This window comes from Coregonus lavaretus (assembly GCF_964263955.1).
Source record: "Coregonus lavaretus genome assembly, chromosome: 30".
NCBI lineage: Eukaryota > Metazoa > Chordata > Actinopteri > Salmoniformes > Salmonidae > Coregonus > Coregonus lavaretus.
In genome coordinates, this window is record NC_140017.1 from 26419708 (window position 1) to 26437868 (window position 18161).

The window sequence follows — 18161 nt, forward strand, 5'->3', positions numbered from 1 at the left end:
CAGGCCATCGCCATTTTGTCAGAAGGTTTTTTTGCGGATTATTTTCAAATGTTCTCCCTTCCCGCCGGAATAACGCAATCGCTGGATATACCATTGACATTTGTGTTGAAAACAATGCGTCAAATGGATCGGATTCAGACAATTAAGAGGCAAATGATTTAGCATAGTTTAAATATATTTAGGGGGAGCCGCACTTATAGTTGTCAGTGTCTCTGGTCTACTGGACCGGTTCACTGCGCAGGTTTGGGACGCGCGCCATTTTGTGAAAATTGACATAAAAATGATTGTCCAAATTAAGCGTATATTTTAGGGCATGATATTTGTTTCATATTTTTGGGATCTTGATTATTATTCGTTATGATTGCCTACGTCCGTGTTTCCCGTGGTGAGCTTACAAGAAAATGGAACAATCTGAATGTAGCAACCTTTATTTAGCGGTTGAATTCCTAGCTACAGAATCTTGTTAGCTAACTAGCTAACCTTAGCTAGTTAACAGCAGTAGCCACGTTCGTTTAGTCAACTAGCTAACATGCGAGCTAGTCGAACTTGGGTGGATAACTAATTTTTTTGGTTGGGGACGCATTTGATCGTCAATAAGTTTTATTTGGCTGGCCAGTGGAGGAGCCTTTTCACCTTCGCGTTACGGGAATTGTGTTGACTGTGACTGACTGCTAACGTTAACTTAGCCGACGACTGAGGGCAGAGAAGCTCAAGCTGGATAAGTTGCCCTATCATACAGGTTATTTGACTTTAAATGAAGATCGTGCCATCAGAGGTGAGCCCGTGTATGAAGCTGACTATGTGTGTTGTGTAATAAAGGTAGCTAGCGTTACATGGGTGGTAATTAACTAATTTACTAGCTATAACTATCTAGCTAACGATCAGCAACCATTGCATTGGCCGGAGGATGTCACTAACATTAGCCAGTACAGATTCGCTAGCTAACGTTAGCGCTCTAGATTTAGCTACACCTAACATGTTTTAAACCTAGCTAGTTAGCTAGCTAACCTTTTTTGCTAACAACATTGTACCCTTTAGTTGTAGCTAACATTAGCTAGCGGCTAACTAACGTTACGTCAAAGTACTAATGTAAGTTAATAGCTAGCTAGCTAACGTTGAGTGTTTATGGGCAAGCGAGGCTAACGTTAGCCATGTTAACTACCGTAGCAAGCTAACCTGTTAGAAAGGTGGGGGCAAGGTAACAGTAACAAGGTATCCAGTTAACAATTCAGGCCCCATAATATCCAGCATTATTGGCTTGCTAGTTAGTTAGCTCGCCACCTAGCTAGCTGGTCGTAGCTAGTATGCTAAAGTTAGGCCCATACAGCTCGCTCGCAGAACACATCGTCACTGCATTCACTCTGGCGAGAGGAAACGGATTGCTTGCCTTAACGTACCAAAGCTGTAAGGGTAATGTTAGCTAGTGAGCAACCTAGCTAGGTAGTATTTGTCATTGTAGACGAAGTCAGACTTTGCCGCTGACATTTCTGCTCTTGAGAAGGCTGAACTAAACAGATGATTTACTTTCGAAATTCCAACCATGGCGAGAAATACTCCATCACCTGTGAGTAGCTAGCTAACAGTTAACAATTCCTTATTTTGAACTGATGACAGCCCGTTTTGAGTGTGCAAGTATGTAACAAAACTGAGTGAGTCGTTTTTAATAAATAAACAATGTCATAGGAAAGACATAGTTACTTTGTGGGAAGATAGTTAGAAATGAAGCTACATACAATAATTAAAATTATTATTATAATAATGGTATATCCATGTAGCTAGGCCTGTGTTCATGCCTCGACTCAATAGCCAGGAAAGGAACTGTTCAGAAGACGGTCCTGAAAACGGGGAATGTTTCGATCGTTTATGCTTTATAAGCAATTACCTTGTTTATCCTAAGTGGAACAGTAGGAAGAATTACCTCTATTTTATATGCACTGTTCTGAATAATTTAAATGGTGTGCAGTTTGTGTTCACAACACTTTTGCATTGCAGTGTAGGCTTATACTGCATATCATATTTAGCAAGCCTTCCCACACTGAAAATACTTAGTGTAATATTTGATTGTCTTTTATTAGTTAGTTGCGGTTGAGGCATTCAGGTCATCATCTTCATCACGGGCATATACATGTAATGGCTTTGACAATGAGTATAGACATTCTGAGAGGAGATTTCTAGTTTTACTAGGTCCACAACAATGGTCCACCTGATTTGACCTGCTTGTTAGGATGGCACCTGTCTCTGTGTGAACTGTTCTTGCAAAAAGTGAACAGCCTCATAGTCTTAGATTTATAAGGTTAATTGTGTTCGGCATGTTGACAATCTTTGAATAATTGGTTCACTGAAATTAACCAGACTGGCTGGGAAAATGTGATTTGTTGGAGTGATTAGAGCTTTCTATTTTCTAGATTTACAAAATGTTAATTTTACAATAAATATTTTCGGGAAATGTTGTATGGGTAATCCATTGCCTTTGCAATGTTTTGGTATTTTTTCCTCTCCCCTTTTTCCACCAAAGTTTTTGTGCTTTTGGAAAGTAGCTCCCACCTAAAATGCACAGTCAATGATACTTATCTCTTTTTGTTCTTTATAGTGGGTTGTGGTTTGCTGCTGGACTCTCCTCCCAGGATGATATGAAATTTTACAGGAGACGATGCATCCAGGTTAGCTGCTATATTTTGTCTTTGGTGGGGAGGAGGCAGCCTTCTGAACTCCCCCCCCCCCCCCCCCCCCCAGCCTAACCATATCTTGTCAATCAAAAAATATAATACTCAATTATTAAATAAAGCAGTTACCTGCTTACTTCAAAACAACTTTCAGTTGTTGGTGCAAAGCATCTTGCACATGATGAAGACATTTCCACCATAAGTGAAAAAAAATTCTAACACAGTTATGTCAGTGGCTGTAGATGTATATTATTTATTTGACTTTCCAGATGTTCAGATTCAGTCTTTCAATTCTTGATTACCACTGCCTTGTCGTGTTCCTTTTGACCATTACAGTGCATTCTCCCTGGAATTTCGGTTGCATTATTAAACTAACAATTTGGAATTGGGATTACATTTAAAAGGAGTGAAAGAGAAATGCCAGTCATCCTTACAGATCATCAGTCTTTTGCATTTTGTGAGCTTGGAAGCATTCTTGAACAACTGGCATTATTGAACAGTTACACAAAGGACAAGCATGATCTCACCAGCCCCAGATATAATTATATAATATTAAATGTATAATATTATACATACAATATAAATAACCATTTTTATCAAGAATAGTACTGTATTAATTATAGTGAGAAACAGGGTTAGACTAGGCTACCTTATTTGTTTTTGTCAGATTCTGAGGTCACCCCCACGATCAGTTATACCTAATACATGTTTTATTATTGTGAGTATGACATGTCAGAAATAGCATATTACAATTGTATACTTCTAAACTGGATTCTCCTGGAATGTAGCTACTGTACATCTTTATTTCCAAGGTTCTCCTAATAATATTTACCAGTCTGGATATATTTGTTCCTCCTCAGCTGGGTCAGCTCTGTTTCTAGTGCTCTTAGATGGAGTGCAGGTTTTGGGCTGTGCTGCTATTTTGCTGTCAGGCTCTTGTGTGCCAAAGTTCAATTTTATTTCTTGTTTATTTCTTGCTTTCTCATTGGAAAATGGGAGCCACTCTGCCCTGGCAACAAAAGTTGGCTATTTGCATACTGCGTTGTGATTGGCCTGTGCATTGATGGGCTTGCCAAATCACGCTGTATCTCTGTGGTGATAGGCTATGCTAATTAGGTGCTGTTGCTGGGATTCTGAATAGTGGTTACTGTGTAGCACTGGTGAATTGTGTTGTCTGGTGAGATGCTGATAGATGAACAAGCTACATAATAATTTTCTGATTCCTTTTCACATAAAGAGAAGGTTGATTAACTACCCAGGGTGTATAGATATTACATTTTTATTCCTGATCTAAAAGTACATATTATATAGCCTTTCCCCCTGATAAAGGCTAATAAAAAGATAAATGCCAATATTTTCTTTACCATATGGACATGTTTTGGTATATATTTTAGTTTTTTAAGCCTTTACACAATGTACAAGGACCTAGATTGTATTACTAGTAAAGCCATGCATTTCCATTCAATACAAATGGCTGTTCTGTCAGCACCTTCTCATGGGTGCTAATACAACACACACCATATATAATTTGAATAATAGCACAATTTAACAGTAAGAGTTAGGCGTATGTCTTCCTACTCATGTCAATGTATGAGTTAAATTACACTCACCGTAACATGTTAGTTAGAATTGATCAACATCCCATTTTAGAATTGTAGTTGATAATCATTGAGATTCATACTACATAGTAAAGGTTAAAGCTGAAGTGTGCCACTTCTAGACCTCTTGAAGTGGTATTTTAGATCAGTTTGTCACGGCAGGAAACCTGCCATTGACAGAGAAATCAGTCTGGAAAATCAAATTGAGTTGTCACTACTTCAGGGGAAGTTTGTATAAGGTTTGTTTTTATAACAATTTCAGCATTAACTTGTGTAAATGTTGATTTCTTTCAGGAGGAGAGACTTCAGCATGCAAACCTTCGTCCGTCCGGCTTGCGCCCTCTTTTTCATTCCACGCTGCTGGTCTTCAGATGGCTGCTCCAATGCCCCATACGCACCAGCAGTACAGTGAACGCCACCAGCCAAGCACTGACCAAACTGCTGCGGTCCTACCGTACAGCGACCAGACGCAACAGCTCACTGCCAACCCGGTATACAAGCAACCCACAAACCTTTCAATTTACTAGACACAAACTTTCAACAATGTACAGAATCATACTTTGAAATACACACACACTTGCCCAATAGAAATCAGAACTTTAACTAGCCTATCATTTTGATTGCAAAGTGTAAGAAAAGTTCATAAAACATTTTTCTGTCTGAGATATTAATAATTTTCTTGTGATTTGTTGTTACAGAGGCACATGCCCCAGTGCTTTCGTGACCCTACTTTGGCTCCCCTGCGGAAGCTCTCCATAGACCTTATCAAAACCTATAAACAGATCAATGAGGTGAGACTGGTTTCTGCTGTTCAGTGTTTGAATTGCAGACGTAACAAAAAATTATAGTTTTGAATATTTGTCATAATGTCAGTTAGATCAGGAAGTACATATGCTCATATCTGTATTTGTGTTCTTTCCTGGACTTTAGGTGTATTATGCAAAAAAGAAGCGGCGGCACCAAACGGGTCAGGGTGAAGACTCCAGTCACAAGAAAGAGAGGAAGGTCTTCAACGATGGCTACGACGATGACAACTACGATTACATCGTCAAGAATGGGGAAAAGTGGATGGACCGCTATGAGATCGACTCCTTGATCGGCAAAGGGTCATTTGGACAGGTACACTTTTGTAAATGATTCAACATTATTCCCATGATCAACTTTGGAAATTGTTCTCAATTTGAGCACTTGTGTAGCTAGTGTGATTTAAAACATAAGAAAATATGTGTTGGTGTTTTTTCTCTCCTTGTGATTGCTGTAGGTTGTAAAAGCTTATGACCGTGCAGAGCAGGAGTGGGTTGCCATCAAGATCATCAAGAACAAAAAAGCTTTTCTCAATCAAGCCCAGATTGAAGTGCGCCTCCTAGAGCTCATGAACAAACATGACACTGAGATGAAATACTACATAGGTAATGCACTCTAGTGCTTGTCTGTTGTCCAAGCCATTATGGAGCACTGTCATGTTTTACACCAGTCTCTCTTGTATGTGTATCAGCCAAACTTGACTGACAGAATGTCTCCTTTTCCTGTCATGTAGTTCACCTGAAACGTCACTTCATGTTCCGGAACCACCTCTGCCTGGTGTTTGAGATGCTCTCATACAACCTGTACGACCTGCTGCGGAACACCAACTTCCGCGGTGTCTCTCTCAACCTGACCAGGAAGTTTGCTCAGCAGCTTTGCACTGCGCTGCTGTTCCTGGCCACACCTGAGCTCAGCATCATCCACTGTGACCTGAAGCCTGAGAACATCCTGCTGTGCAACCCCAAGAGGAGCGCCATCAAGATAGTGGACTTTGGCAGCTCCTGCCAACTGGGACAGAGGGTATGCTAATCTACTACTTATTGTCTTGATCCAAAATAGTTTAATCTTGTTGCATCTTGCACACGTCTCATATCTTGCATATGTTCTGTTCTCAAGCTTGTAATGCTGAGATCTGTAATGTTATCTATAAGAATGGGTTGTGATTGACTCTTTCTCCTTCCTCAGATATACCAGTACATCCAGAGTCGTTTTTACCGCTCCCCAGAGGTGCTGCTGGGTATGCCCTATGACCTTGCCATTGACATGTGGTCCCTGGGCTGCATCCTGGTAGAGATGCACACCGGAGAGCCCCTCTTCAGTGGAGCCAACGAGGTACAGTAGGCTTGACTGACTATCTGGAGATCATTTTAAATGTAGCCAACTTAAGTGAATGAATTTGATACAAGCAATTAACATTAATCCATGGCAGTATTTTGTTCTGTTCTATAATTCTCAGGTTGACCAGATGAATAAGATAGTTGAAGTTCTAGGTATCCCCCCCAATCATATTATGGACCTAGCCCCAAAAGCCAGGAAGTTCTTTGAGAAGCTATCAGATGGCACATGGAGCGTTAAGAAGACCAAAGATGGCAAAAGGGTGAGTGTTCTGCAATTCCCCTCTCAATGTGGTATCCTAACAACAGTGGCTTTTGGTAGTGTTGTGTATTTGGGTTCAATTACCTAACATCCCCTCCGTCTTTCCTCTGAGCAGTATAAGCCTCCAGCCTCTCGGAAGCTACACTCCATCATGGGTGTGGAGGCCGGGGGTCCAGGTGGCCGGCGGGCGGGGGAGTCTGGCCACGCCGTCGCTGACTACTTGAAGTTCAAGGACCTGATCCTGCGGATGTTGGACTACGACCCCAAGAGCCGCATCCAGCCCTACTACGCCCTGCAGCACAGCTTCTTCAAGAAGACTGCAGATGAGGGGACCAACACGAGCAGCAGTGTGTCCACCAGCCCAGCGCTGGAGCAGTCCCAGTCCTCTGGAACCACCTCCAGCACCTCCTCCAGCTCAGGTAACACTCCCTGGCTCAATCAACCCTCTTTCTCTCCACTGAATATTGCGGTTGCGGCCTCATATTTCAAAGTGGTCCCTTTTCAGTGCACTGGTGGGAAACCAAACAGTTGATGGTGCTTCAAAAAAAGTATTTTCAGCCTTTGCTGGGTTGTCATTTTTGCACTATCTTTGAGATGTGATGTGATGGACGTAGGCTGAGGTTGTGCCCTCTTCTCTCTTGCAGGAGGGTCATCTGGGACCAGTACCAGTGGCAGAGCGAGGTCAGACCCCACCCATCACCACCTACACAGTGGAGGGCACTTTGGGGCAGTGCTGCCAGCCATTGATGGTGACACCCTCTGTCCACAGGTGACATGTCTTTGTCATTCATTTAAAGAAGCAAATTAATCAATAGACAACCTATTGTAAGTCCTAATTTAGTCAATATTATTTAAATGTAATGAAATGCACTGGGAATGTAATGGTAAGACACTTTCCAAGTAGCATTTTGTCAATTTATTCATTTAGCAGACGCTCTTATCCAGAGCGACTGAGTTAGTGCGTTCATCTAGGTGGGACAATCACATCACAGTCATATTAGGTACATTTTTCCTCAATAAAGTAGCTATCAGCAAAGTCAGAGCCAGTTTGAGAGACATTCATTGATTTGATTTCTGAAACTGTGGTCCACTGACAGGCAAGAAATACTTACCTTCCCCCATTGGTGTGGGGAGGCGGCGTTGGACCAGAGCCAGTGGCCGGAGAGACCCACCCAGTCCAGGAGACCACCTTCCATGTCCCCCCTCAGCACCCCAAGGCCCTGCACCCCCACTCCCACCCCCATCATCACCACGCGCAGGTGATGGCCACACGGCCCCGCCCGCGGCACTACACCTCCCCCACACACAGCGCCTCCAGACAGGACTCCATGGAGTTGGTGCATGGCCATCTGTCCTTGACCTCCCTGTCTTCCTCTGCCTCCTCTTCCTCCACATCTTCCTCTTCCACTGGGAACCACGGCAACCAGGCCTACCAGCTCCGCCACCTGCCCTTTGGGCACCACGGCGGGCTGAGCATGGGGCTGGGCGCCTTCTCGAACCCCCGGCAGGAGACAGGCATGGCCGCCCACCCCGCATACCCCATGGGCACAAACACGGGGCCGGCCCACTACCTACCAGAGGGCCACCTGGGCATGAGGCAGGGCATGGACCGGGAGGAGTCTCCCATGACTGGAGTGTGTGTGCAGCAGAGTTCCATGGCCAGCTCGTGACTGCACTGACATTTGGCTGTGTGTTCCCCCTATGCGTCATTTTTAAGGTGGTGTTTTTTACTACAGGTGTGTCGAACTAAAGCTGCTCACGTCAGAAGGGAGATATCACTGAACCGCTACTACAGAGAAGATCCTTTGTTAAAAGAATGTGGTTTCCATTTTTCCTTTTGCAATCATTAGGCACATAGTAATGTTGCTGAAAAACCATAGTAAAATTGAGACATCCATCTGCCGTTTCACAAAATTCATGTAACAAATAACCACTGTCCGGTATTACATGGCAAAATCTTCTGGTGAGCATTTGGGGATAAAGTTGGAAGCAGTTTTACAGGTAGCTGTCAGTAATGAAATGCTAACACATACTCTTATTTCAAACTGTGGAATTTCTGACATTTTTGTTCCACAGGTTGTTGATTGTTTTACCCTTTTTAAAGTAAGAGCTGCTTTTAAAACCTGTAGCTTGACCAGGAGGAACGTGTTTGTGGTGATATTTCGTATTGTCTGTCGGTGTTGTGTAACTCTGTGAGAGGGGAGCACATAGCAGTGGAGTTCCTATAGCGTGCGCTGGCCCAGACAGTGGAGGGGATACCCTGCAGGTGGAAGATGTCGAGTGGGGAGCTTCTGAGGGGGGAGCGCTGCCCCCCTTAGGTCCAGAGCCCTGTGGGCCTGGTGAGCTGGGCCTGGCCCCGGCCTGGCACTGACAAGAGAGCAGAGATGGGCTCTGGAGAAGAAAATGATCCGGCCCAGCGCGGGGAAGACTGGTTCAGTCAGTGGCTGGTTCTCAGATAACCCTTTGGCCTTACGACTCATGGACTTGGAATGGGACGGAGCTGGACATTATCATTTGAATTAACATGGCTTTCCTCTATTTTTATCTGTAGACAGCCCTTAATTCTTTAAGGAGAATAAACATAATAGAAGAAGGTCATTAAGAATGATGATTTCTGAGGCCTTTCTCTACAACGATTTCTCATCAATGGGGCCCCACATTACAGGGTCTTGTACACACCAATCTCCTAAACATTACTTCCTCAAAATCTTGTTCACAGATTAAGGATTTCACAGTGAAAAGAACTATATTTTCCAGAGTACCTTTGCCCCCCCCCCCCCCCATTTGCATGTAGTTCCTCATCTGAACACCTGCACAAATATCTCCATCTTAAACTGAAAAGAGTGACTGCCTTTTTTTCTCCTCAAATTATGCTGTGAATTTTACAAGAATTTATTTTCCCTTTGGATATTTTTTTATACCAAAGCAGTTGTTCTATAGCATATTAGGTGTCTGTAACCAATAATGTAGCAGTTCACCACTTTTGACTCAGTTTATCATGGTCTTATTTTAATGTCAATACAAAACAGCGGCAATATATTGCTTTAGCAAAACTGGAAACAGTTGTTGAACTTAGCTACCATATAGTCTAACAGTTAAGGTTGCAACGTTTTACCAAACCTGTTTCCATATTATTTTGGGGAGTCTCTCTTTTAACCTTGGTATGTTTAGAGACATTGGTAGTTACTCTGCAGGCTCCAGAGTAGCAGAATTAAAAAACGGATGTTTCAATGGAGACAACTATTCTATTTCCACATTTTCCACCACTTATACTATTTTTAAGGGTTTTGCTGCCTTTCATACATCATTTGGTCAACATGCTAGCTACTGCCATAAAACTTGAGACTATTTTAGACTCATTACCCTGTGTACCAGTGTACAGACAATTGTTTCTAAATGATTTGGCAGGGCACCTCCTTGTAAGCCTGGTCCTATTCAAATGGAAATGGTGCCAGTCAGCCCTCTTGCTAATGTCCTGAGCATGCGTGCTCAACTTAGGCAGACATGCATGTCCGTAGAACTCTACAGTTAATAAAATACGTTTTTCATTCATTTTATTTTATATCAGGGATTTTGAAGTGCTTTTTTTTTTTTGTCAACTCTGGAAAAGTAACAAGACCAAAGTCCTGCTCATAACAGCCTTCTTAGTTAAACACACACAGACCGCAGGACACCATTCTATTGTCATCATAATTCAGGGGAGAGACCATCACAAGGACAAATCATGTTTGGTATAACCACAAACTCAAATGTAAAGCTACCTGTAATGATATTTTGATTTGATCTGAATGTTTAGGTTATAATCCCAATCATTTTCATACCCCTCATGGTTTTATCTGAATGTTTAGGTTATAATCCCAATCATTTTCATACCCCTCATGATTTTATCTGAATGTTTAGGTTATAATCCCAATCCTTTTCATACCCCTCATGGTTTTATCTGAATGTTTAGGTTCTAATCCCAATCCTTTTCATACCCCTCATGATTTTATCTGAATGTTTAGGTTCTAATCCCAATCCTTTTCATACCCCTCATGGTTTTGGAGACTCAGAAACTGGTTTTGCTGGCACTCATACTGGTACTAAACATTCCAAAATAAAGATGAAGAAAACCTCCAGAGTGACTCTTAAGTGTGAGCCTGTTTCAGATCATGCTGATTGACCTCTGATCTAGAGCAGTTGTCATGACATGCAGACCCTTTTTAATAGTGGAAATAGAATTTATGTATATATTTATATATTTTTTTAATAAAGGAAGTATAGAACTCACTACCTTGCTCCTGCTGGTATGATGATTGTTTGTCAATTTGGTGACCATTCAGTGGCAAGATCTCAGTTTTCTTAGTCAGTGGTGTAACATGGCCTCTGGGCAGAGGTACTTGACTACATCAGGACAACACTATGAGGTAGGGTTTGAATCAAACAGGGAAAGCTAGATCTTCAAACCTTAATTTTCACAGGGTATATTGTAAGTGCATGTGCATCCACAAACCTTACTTTTTGGTTGTATGAGAAGCACATGGTTGAAAAAAAAGTGGTTCCATTTTCAATAAGGCTGTTATGTTTGTGGGTTTCACACATGTTTGAGTGCTTGTTGACATATCCCTCACCCTACAGAAGGGCAAGTCCTCTGATTTCATTTGAATATCTTTTCCTTCATTTTTTGATTCCACATTTTATCACATTTTTTGTACATGCAACATGCACTATAAAACTGAACAGCATGGGGGAAAAGGATAAGTCCATGTATCCACAGATTGTAAGATCTAGTCAATACTTTGCTGTGTATATGACAATGCCCTTTGTATTATATTAAGACAGTCTTATGTATGATATATAAAAAGAAGTTAATTGAACTTTTGTGTGCCTCTGTTCCTCAACTTATCTTCACACACCAATGTGTATTTCTTCCAGGAATACACTGTCTATTGTCTCAATGCTATTTATTACCAGCACAAATACCAAATAAATTACCATGATAGTGGCCACTTTTCTGCTCAATAATAATAACTGTTTAACACCATAATAACTCCTTTGTGTAGCCTATTATAATGATTAACACTCATTAATACACTGATCAGCGCAACAAACCAAAACGTTAACGTTATAGTACTAACTTAGTGTTGGAAGAAAGCCTGAGTGATTCTTGAATAATACACAACAGCAAGCTACATTGAATGGGTGTAGATGAGATGTAAATGAGTAGTATTATAGTGTATTATGATTTAAGTGTATTTATGAACTCTATTAGTTACATTATCACTATAAGAAAGAGCACGTAGAATTTCTTATTTTATAATCATGTAGATCAGCTTATTCTATGCCGTGGCTCGTTGGTCTAGGGGTATGATTCTCGCTTCGGGTGCGAGAGGTCCCGGGTTCAAATCCCGGACGAGCCCTTCATTTTACATTTGGAGAACAATGGTAGATGTAAATAATTGAAAGCTGTACCATAGCAACAACGTCGTGAAAAGTGATACACTTGGTGCAATTACATAGAATACAACAGAGACTGAACAATAACTTGAAGCAGTGAGTTCTATTTTTCCTCGTTTTAACTCATTCACATTTATAGACAAATCACCATGATTCCATGCACAACATTCACGCTTATTTAATTCTAGACGTAAAATGAGGGCTCGTCCGGGATTTGAACCCGGGACCTCTCGCACCCTAAGCGAGAATCATACCCCTAGACCAACGAGCCAGATCAAACATAGACGCCTGTGTTTCATAATTACTCGCGCTCATTTATAGACGCGCATCAGTATTACCTTTTTTTCATGAACCCGAACTTTAGCCATTTAAAATTTACTATATTTCCTATATGTCCAATTGCAATGACAAACGAGCTATATTTTTTGCAAATTTGGGGTACCTCTGACACGAGAGTAAAGCAATCGTTAGTGTAACGTTGAAGACGAACGGAAGCCTCTGTTCACGGGTTTTACACTGATCCGAGGTACGTTTTTCTTTTAACCCTTACAATGTAAATGGAAAATGGTTGTTAGTTAGAGCTGATCCTGGATCTGTGCATAGAGAGAGAACGCAAATGAGCACGTGACGAGACATCATTGTGACGTACATCGTTTTGTGGCACGGAAGTAGTTCGGTTTCCTCTTTCTCAACTCCTCTGATGAATCCTCCAGGCCACGCTTAGCACTGTTGCGCGCCTTTTAGGTTAATTTCAAAATAACAGGTAGCTAGCTTGTGTAATTTACATTATTTAAACGGAAAACATATGTCTGAATACTAAATTAATTTGAAATTGAATAAACGTTTATGCACAATGCCCAATTTTTGCGCGGCTCCAAATTGCACCAGGAAGAGCACTCAATCCGATTTGGCTTTTTTCAGGTTTCCAAGAGATCCAGAAAGGTATGACAAAGTATGACCATCACAATATGAACCCTACTTTTCTCGGGGAGTAACCAGTTATACTATAACTTGCCAAATATAGCTATGTTGTGTTCAGTAGCACGCTAGTCATCATAGCTAACTTTCGTATGTGGAAAATGGCTGGCTAGCCTACTTGCTAGCCAGTTCACTTGAAGCGAGCCAGGTGGTGTGTGTGGCTTACAGTGCTGACATCCGCCTGTAACTGAGTTGTACAGATAAGTTAGCCCCCATGGCATTTGTGGTGTATATCCATCGTACCTCTAGTGAAACTATTGGGACATATATACATTAGGTACCATTGAATTCATGGGTCTCCAATTCTGGTCCTGGAGAGCTAATGGGTGTGCTGGTTTTTGTTCCACCCCAGCACTAACACACCTAAATAATCAATCATCGTCTTCAGTCTGGACCTTGATTATTTAAAACTAATAGTTGACAGGTAACTAGGCCTATAAAAGAAATGCCACCTAACCCCTCCTATTATGGTTTGTTCAGATGTAAGCTCTGGGTTGAGAACTGTCGTCGGGCGGATCTGGAGGCGAAAACATCAGACCAACTCAATAAACACTACAGATTGTGTGCCAAACACTTTGACCCGGCTATGGTTTGTAAAACAGTAAGTGCATGTCAAACCACAAACATCTTTGTTTGAAACATGTTTACCTCACTGAACAATCTTTCTTTTTAGAGACAATCTTACATTTGAGAGGTCTTGAGGTGTGTGTTTTGATATTCATGTATTTAAATAACTTATTTTGTCTTCATTATTTTTTTTCAGAGCCCTTACAGAACAGTACTGAAGGATACTGCTATTCCAACCATATTTGATTTAACAAGCCACCTCAAAAATCCTCATAGCAGACATCGCAAGCGGATCAAAGAATTGGTATTATATCTCTTATTTTTTGCAAGAACTTTATGTCCTAGTGTTGCTTCAAAAAGGAACATTTCTGTGAACTACTACTGGCTTCATTTTTGTAGGTCTGTTTTCAATGTAATAGTAAACATAGTTACATTATCTTTTGTTTCAAATATGTTTTTTAACAGACTGAAGAAGACATAAGGAGAATTAAAGAGAGAAGATGTAAGTTGCATTGTTTAAAAGTATTGTTGTATCCATACACCTGTTGAACATGAGCTTATATCGAAGTTAATTTTTTTGTTTCCTTGCAGTGGCATCCTCCATTGAACAGCTCCACTCAAAGAAAGACGTTGAGGCAACCGAGGGTCAAGATGCCGCTGAGGAGGAAATCAAGCTGTCCCCAGAGGAGAAGGAGTTCCGAGATTACCTGTGTTCTCTGTTTGAGATTGTTGTCATGCTAGGAAAGCAGAACATCCCATTGGAGACCAATGTCCCAGAAGGAGTGGAAAAAGACCCCAGTAATTTCCAGGCCTTACTGGAGTACCGCATTAATGCTGGAGACGAGGCTCTGAGGAGACGGTTTGAGGCCACAGCAGTGAATGTGGAGTACCTCTCCACGGCCCAGCAGAGCCAGCTCCTAGACGTCTGCGAGAGCACTGTCAGAGAGGAGATCCTCATGGAGGTGAGAGAGAGTCGCTTCTTCTCACTAGTCACAGGGGACCTGGTGGAATTCGCTAGGGAGAGACACCTGCCTCTCTTCCTGCGGTTTGTTGATCAGTCCAACACTCTTAGGGAGGAGTTCTTGGACTTTCTGCCATTCGAAGGGGATGAGGCCTCACTGGTAGAGAGGCTGGAGACCCAAGTGACAGACGGGTGGGGGCTGAGGATGGAGGACTGCCGCGGCCAGGCCCATGTAGCCACCGGCACCTTTGCCACTAAGATGAAAGCTGTGGCAGTCGGACTGATGGGAAAGTACCCCATGGCAATGCACACACCTTGTTCCACCTGCGCACTGAATATCCACCTTGCCAACAGCCTTCCCTTCCCCAGCGTTCAGGTTGTCATGGCAACCCTGAGAAAGATTGATGTCTTCTTTAAGCAGTCTCCATCCTTGCAGGCTGAGCTGGAGAAGGCCATCTCTGTTTACCACCAGGGAAATGATGAGAAAGCAACCGAGCTGAAGGAGGCCTGCAGCTCTAACTGGACAGTGCAGCACAACGTGTTTGAACTGACTGTGGACCTGCTTGAGTCCCTCCTGCTGTGCATGGATGGCATTCGGGACAATGAGAACGTCAAGTTCCCTGACGCTGTGACTGGGGACGCCTACTCGATCGCAGAGACCCTGGCTGACTTTGAGTTCATTGTCACTTTGGTCATCCTGAAAAACGCTCTTTCTTTCACACGTGCCTTCGGCAAAAACCTGCAAGGGGAGGCCCTTGATGTGTTCTTCGCTGCCAACAGTCTAACAGCTGTCCTGCACTCTCTGAATGAAGTATTTGACAACATCGAGGTATACCATGAGTTTTGGTTTGAGGAGGCTGTGAATCTGGCGGGTACCATGGAGATCCCGGTGAAGGTGCCTCGTCTGTTCCTCCGGAAGCACCGTTCGGCCGACACAGGCGAGATCCCGCCAGAGACTTACTTCAAGGAGTACGTGACGGTCCCGGTGATCCGCGGCATCATCGATGAAGTGGACGACATCTTCTCCCAGAGCAACCTCAAAGCCCTCAAGTGCCTGTCTCTGGTCCCTGCCATCATGGGCCAGATGAAGTTCAACACCTCAGAGGAGAACCATGCAGATGTGTACCGCAAGGACCTCCCCAACCCAGACACGCTGCCCGCTGAGCTGCATTGCTGGAAGATCAAATGGAAGCACCGGAGCAAGGAGGTCCGCCTGCCCTCCACCATCCACGAGACACTTCAGCTGTCGGACGTCAAGTTCTTCCCCAACGTCAACTGCTTCCTGAAGGTCCTGACCACCCTGCCTGTCCTGATGCTGGAGGACAGCAGCAGCTCTGAGACATCCAGGAAACGCCTGCAGACTTATCTCAGTGACACACCTATCAAACACAGGTGCAAGAGTCTGGCCGTGCTCCACATAAACTCTCACGTTAAGCATGACCTGGATGTCATGGTTGACAAATACTGCAGACTGTACCCTGAGGATGAGCCTGAACCCGAGGCCGAGTCTGAGATCAGCACTGTGGTGATATAGGATATTAAGACTGAACTTATGGAGTTTTTTCAGTATAAGGGGACAAAATCCAATTAAAATGACATTCAAATGATGTCTCCCTGTTGTATTATAGCTTTAGTCTTTGATAGGTTCATATGAATAGTAACTGTAAAGTCTGAGTAAAATATGACCTCTAGACAAGTTTTTTTTTGGTGGTGGGGGGGGGGCATAATTGTGTAACATTTTGATCATTAATATTGCTCTGTACCTTAAGAATATTGCCATTAAAAAATAATTTTTGTTTGCATTATATTTGTTTCTAATCAAATGCCACTTGGTGTATTGAATGCTACTGCATTGCATGAATTCTACTGCATCATATACATTTATGTTGCCAATTAACTATAGGCTATCACTATAACTTTGGAGGGTAAATATGTATTTGTCACCATTATTTGCCAGTCTGTTTTATGAATACTTTAAATAAAAGGTTATACCATTTCCCTTCTTTATGCTACAAGCACACCAGTTACTGTGACCTGCCTATAACCTCGAGCAGAGGAGGGAAGATGATACCAAGATACTATAATCATTTACATTACATTTTAGTCATTTAGCAGACGCTCTTATCCAGAGCGACTTACAGTTAGTGAGTGCATACATTTATTTTTATTTTTTCATACTGGCCCCCCGTGGGAAACGAACCCACAACCCTGGCGTTGCAAACGCCATGCTCTACCAACTGAGTTACATCTCTGCCGGCCATTCCCTCCCCCACCCTGGGCCAATTGTGCGCCGCCCCATGGGTCTCCCGGTCGCGGCCGACTACGACAGAGCCTGGATACGAACCAGGATCTCTAGTGGCACAGCTAGCACTGCGATGCAGTGCCTTAGACCACTGCGCCACTCGGGAGGCAAATGGAGGACAATGTTGCAATTTTACTGTAGTCTACATTATTACTATGATTTCCCAGTGTTGTCTTGAAATTATTTGGGAAAATCCACAAGATGGCAGTCCAATCTCAAAAGTGGCAAAGTACATATCGTCATCCCGAAAGAGAGCCATAGGCCTAGTAATGGCGTCTTTTTGTAGGCACTAATTACGCCATCGTACGTTAGACAAAGCCACAGATAGAACAATGTGACAGATATTTCACTGGATGTATAAATGTGACGCATCCGCTTGGCGTTTCCACTCACTACCAAATATGGTAGTGAGAGGAAACCCACTGGCGCGCAGTCCGACGTTCTGCACATTTTCTCACCGATGAAGCGTTTGATCTCAATACAATTTTCTATTCCCATAACTAGAATATGTTATGAACAGAGTGGACTTAGGTTTGTAGACTTTACCCTTTCCAAAAGTTTTTAAAAATTGCGTTGTTTAGAAGGAGTGCAAATGCGAATTGAGTTATTGCACCCGCGCATTTCATAGAGTAGGCGTTCCCTAACAGAAATATGCAGATTGTGCTAGAACGCGCCAAGAGGATCTCGCTAGCTCTGCCCCTCTCCTTGCTTGTTCTGCCCACTATGTCTAATTTGTTCCCATTGGAAACGACAGGCTGTTGTCTATCTTGGTTTAGTTATAAAAATGTTTGACAAAGCCTATGGGGAAATGAATGGAGCTGTAAAAAAAAGAAACACCGAAAATAAGGTCTGTGGTAAATTCATAATGGTCATGTTAACTGATTGATATTATCTCATAGAACAAAACATATAAGATCTCCTAAGCCTGTGTTAAACTCAGACCTTATTTTCTGCATTTTTCCGAAAACCCTATTTTCCCCCATTCATTTTCCCCATAGGAATGGCTGAACGAACCAGAGGTAACTCATTTCCAGTTTTTAGGACTACAAGCTGGTGAGATGGTAAATTGATAGACATTATTGCGGCGCAAAATTACCTGTTGGAAACAATTCTGATAATAACTAGACTTTGTAATATGTCTTGGGAACAACAACCTTAATATGATGTTTTAGTATGTCATCACTTAATTGGGCGAGAGTTGTGCATATGGCTCCAGTTGACAGCTGTTTCTGTTTGGTATGTCTGACATCCCACAG

At 42.5% G+C, this 18161-nt stretch overlaps 2 protein-coding genes across 3 annotated transcripts; both read left to right on the forward strand.

The window, feature by feature from the left end:
* Nucleotides 1–335: 335 nt before the first annotated feature.
* LOC311106141 (dual specificity tyrosine-phosphorylation-regulated kinase 1A-like) lies at nt 336–10772 on the forward strand. Of its 2 annotated transcripts, XM_084148467.1 has the most exons (12): nt 688–775; nt 2591–2660; nt 4556–4752; nt 4960–5052; nt 5192–5380; nt 5523–5670; nt 5799–6085; nt 6251–6397; nt 6522–6662; nt 6777–7080; nt 7306–7430; nt 7759–10772. In XM_084148467.1, exons 2-12 carry the CDS (start codon nt 2651–2653, stop codon nt 8329–8331), a joined length of 2214 nt encoding a protein of 737 aa, XP_084004593.1. In that variant the 5' UTR covers nt 688–775; nt 2591–2650; the 3' UTR covers nt 8332–10772. The 2 variants fall into 2 exon arrangements, with proteins under 2 accessions (XP_084004594.1, XP_084004593.1); XM_084148468.1 differs by lacking the exon at nt 2591–2660 and having other exon boundaries at nt 336–775.
* Nucleotides 10773–12790: 2018 nt separating this feature from the next.
* LOC311105807 (52 kDa repressor of the inhibitor of the protein kinase-like) lies at nt 12791–16599 on the forward strand. The gene is made up of 5 exons (XM_084148007.1): nt 12791–13039; nt 13556–13676; nt 13839–13946; nt 14108–14144; nt 14234–16599. The coding sequence occupies exons 1-5, from the start codon at nt 12951–12953 to the stop codon at nt 16135–16137; spliced, it is 2259 nt and encodes a 752-aa protein (XP_084004133.1). The 5' UTR covers nt 12791–12950; the 3' UTR covers nt 16138–16599.
* Nucleotides 16600–18161: the final 1562 nt, after the last annotated feature.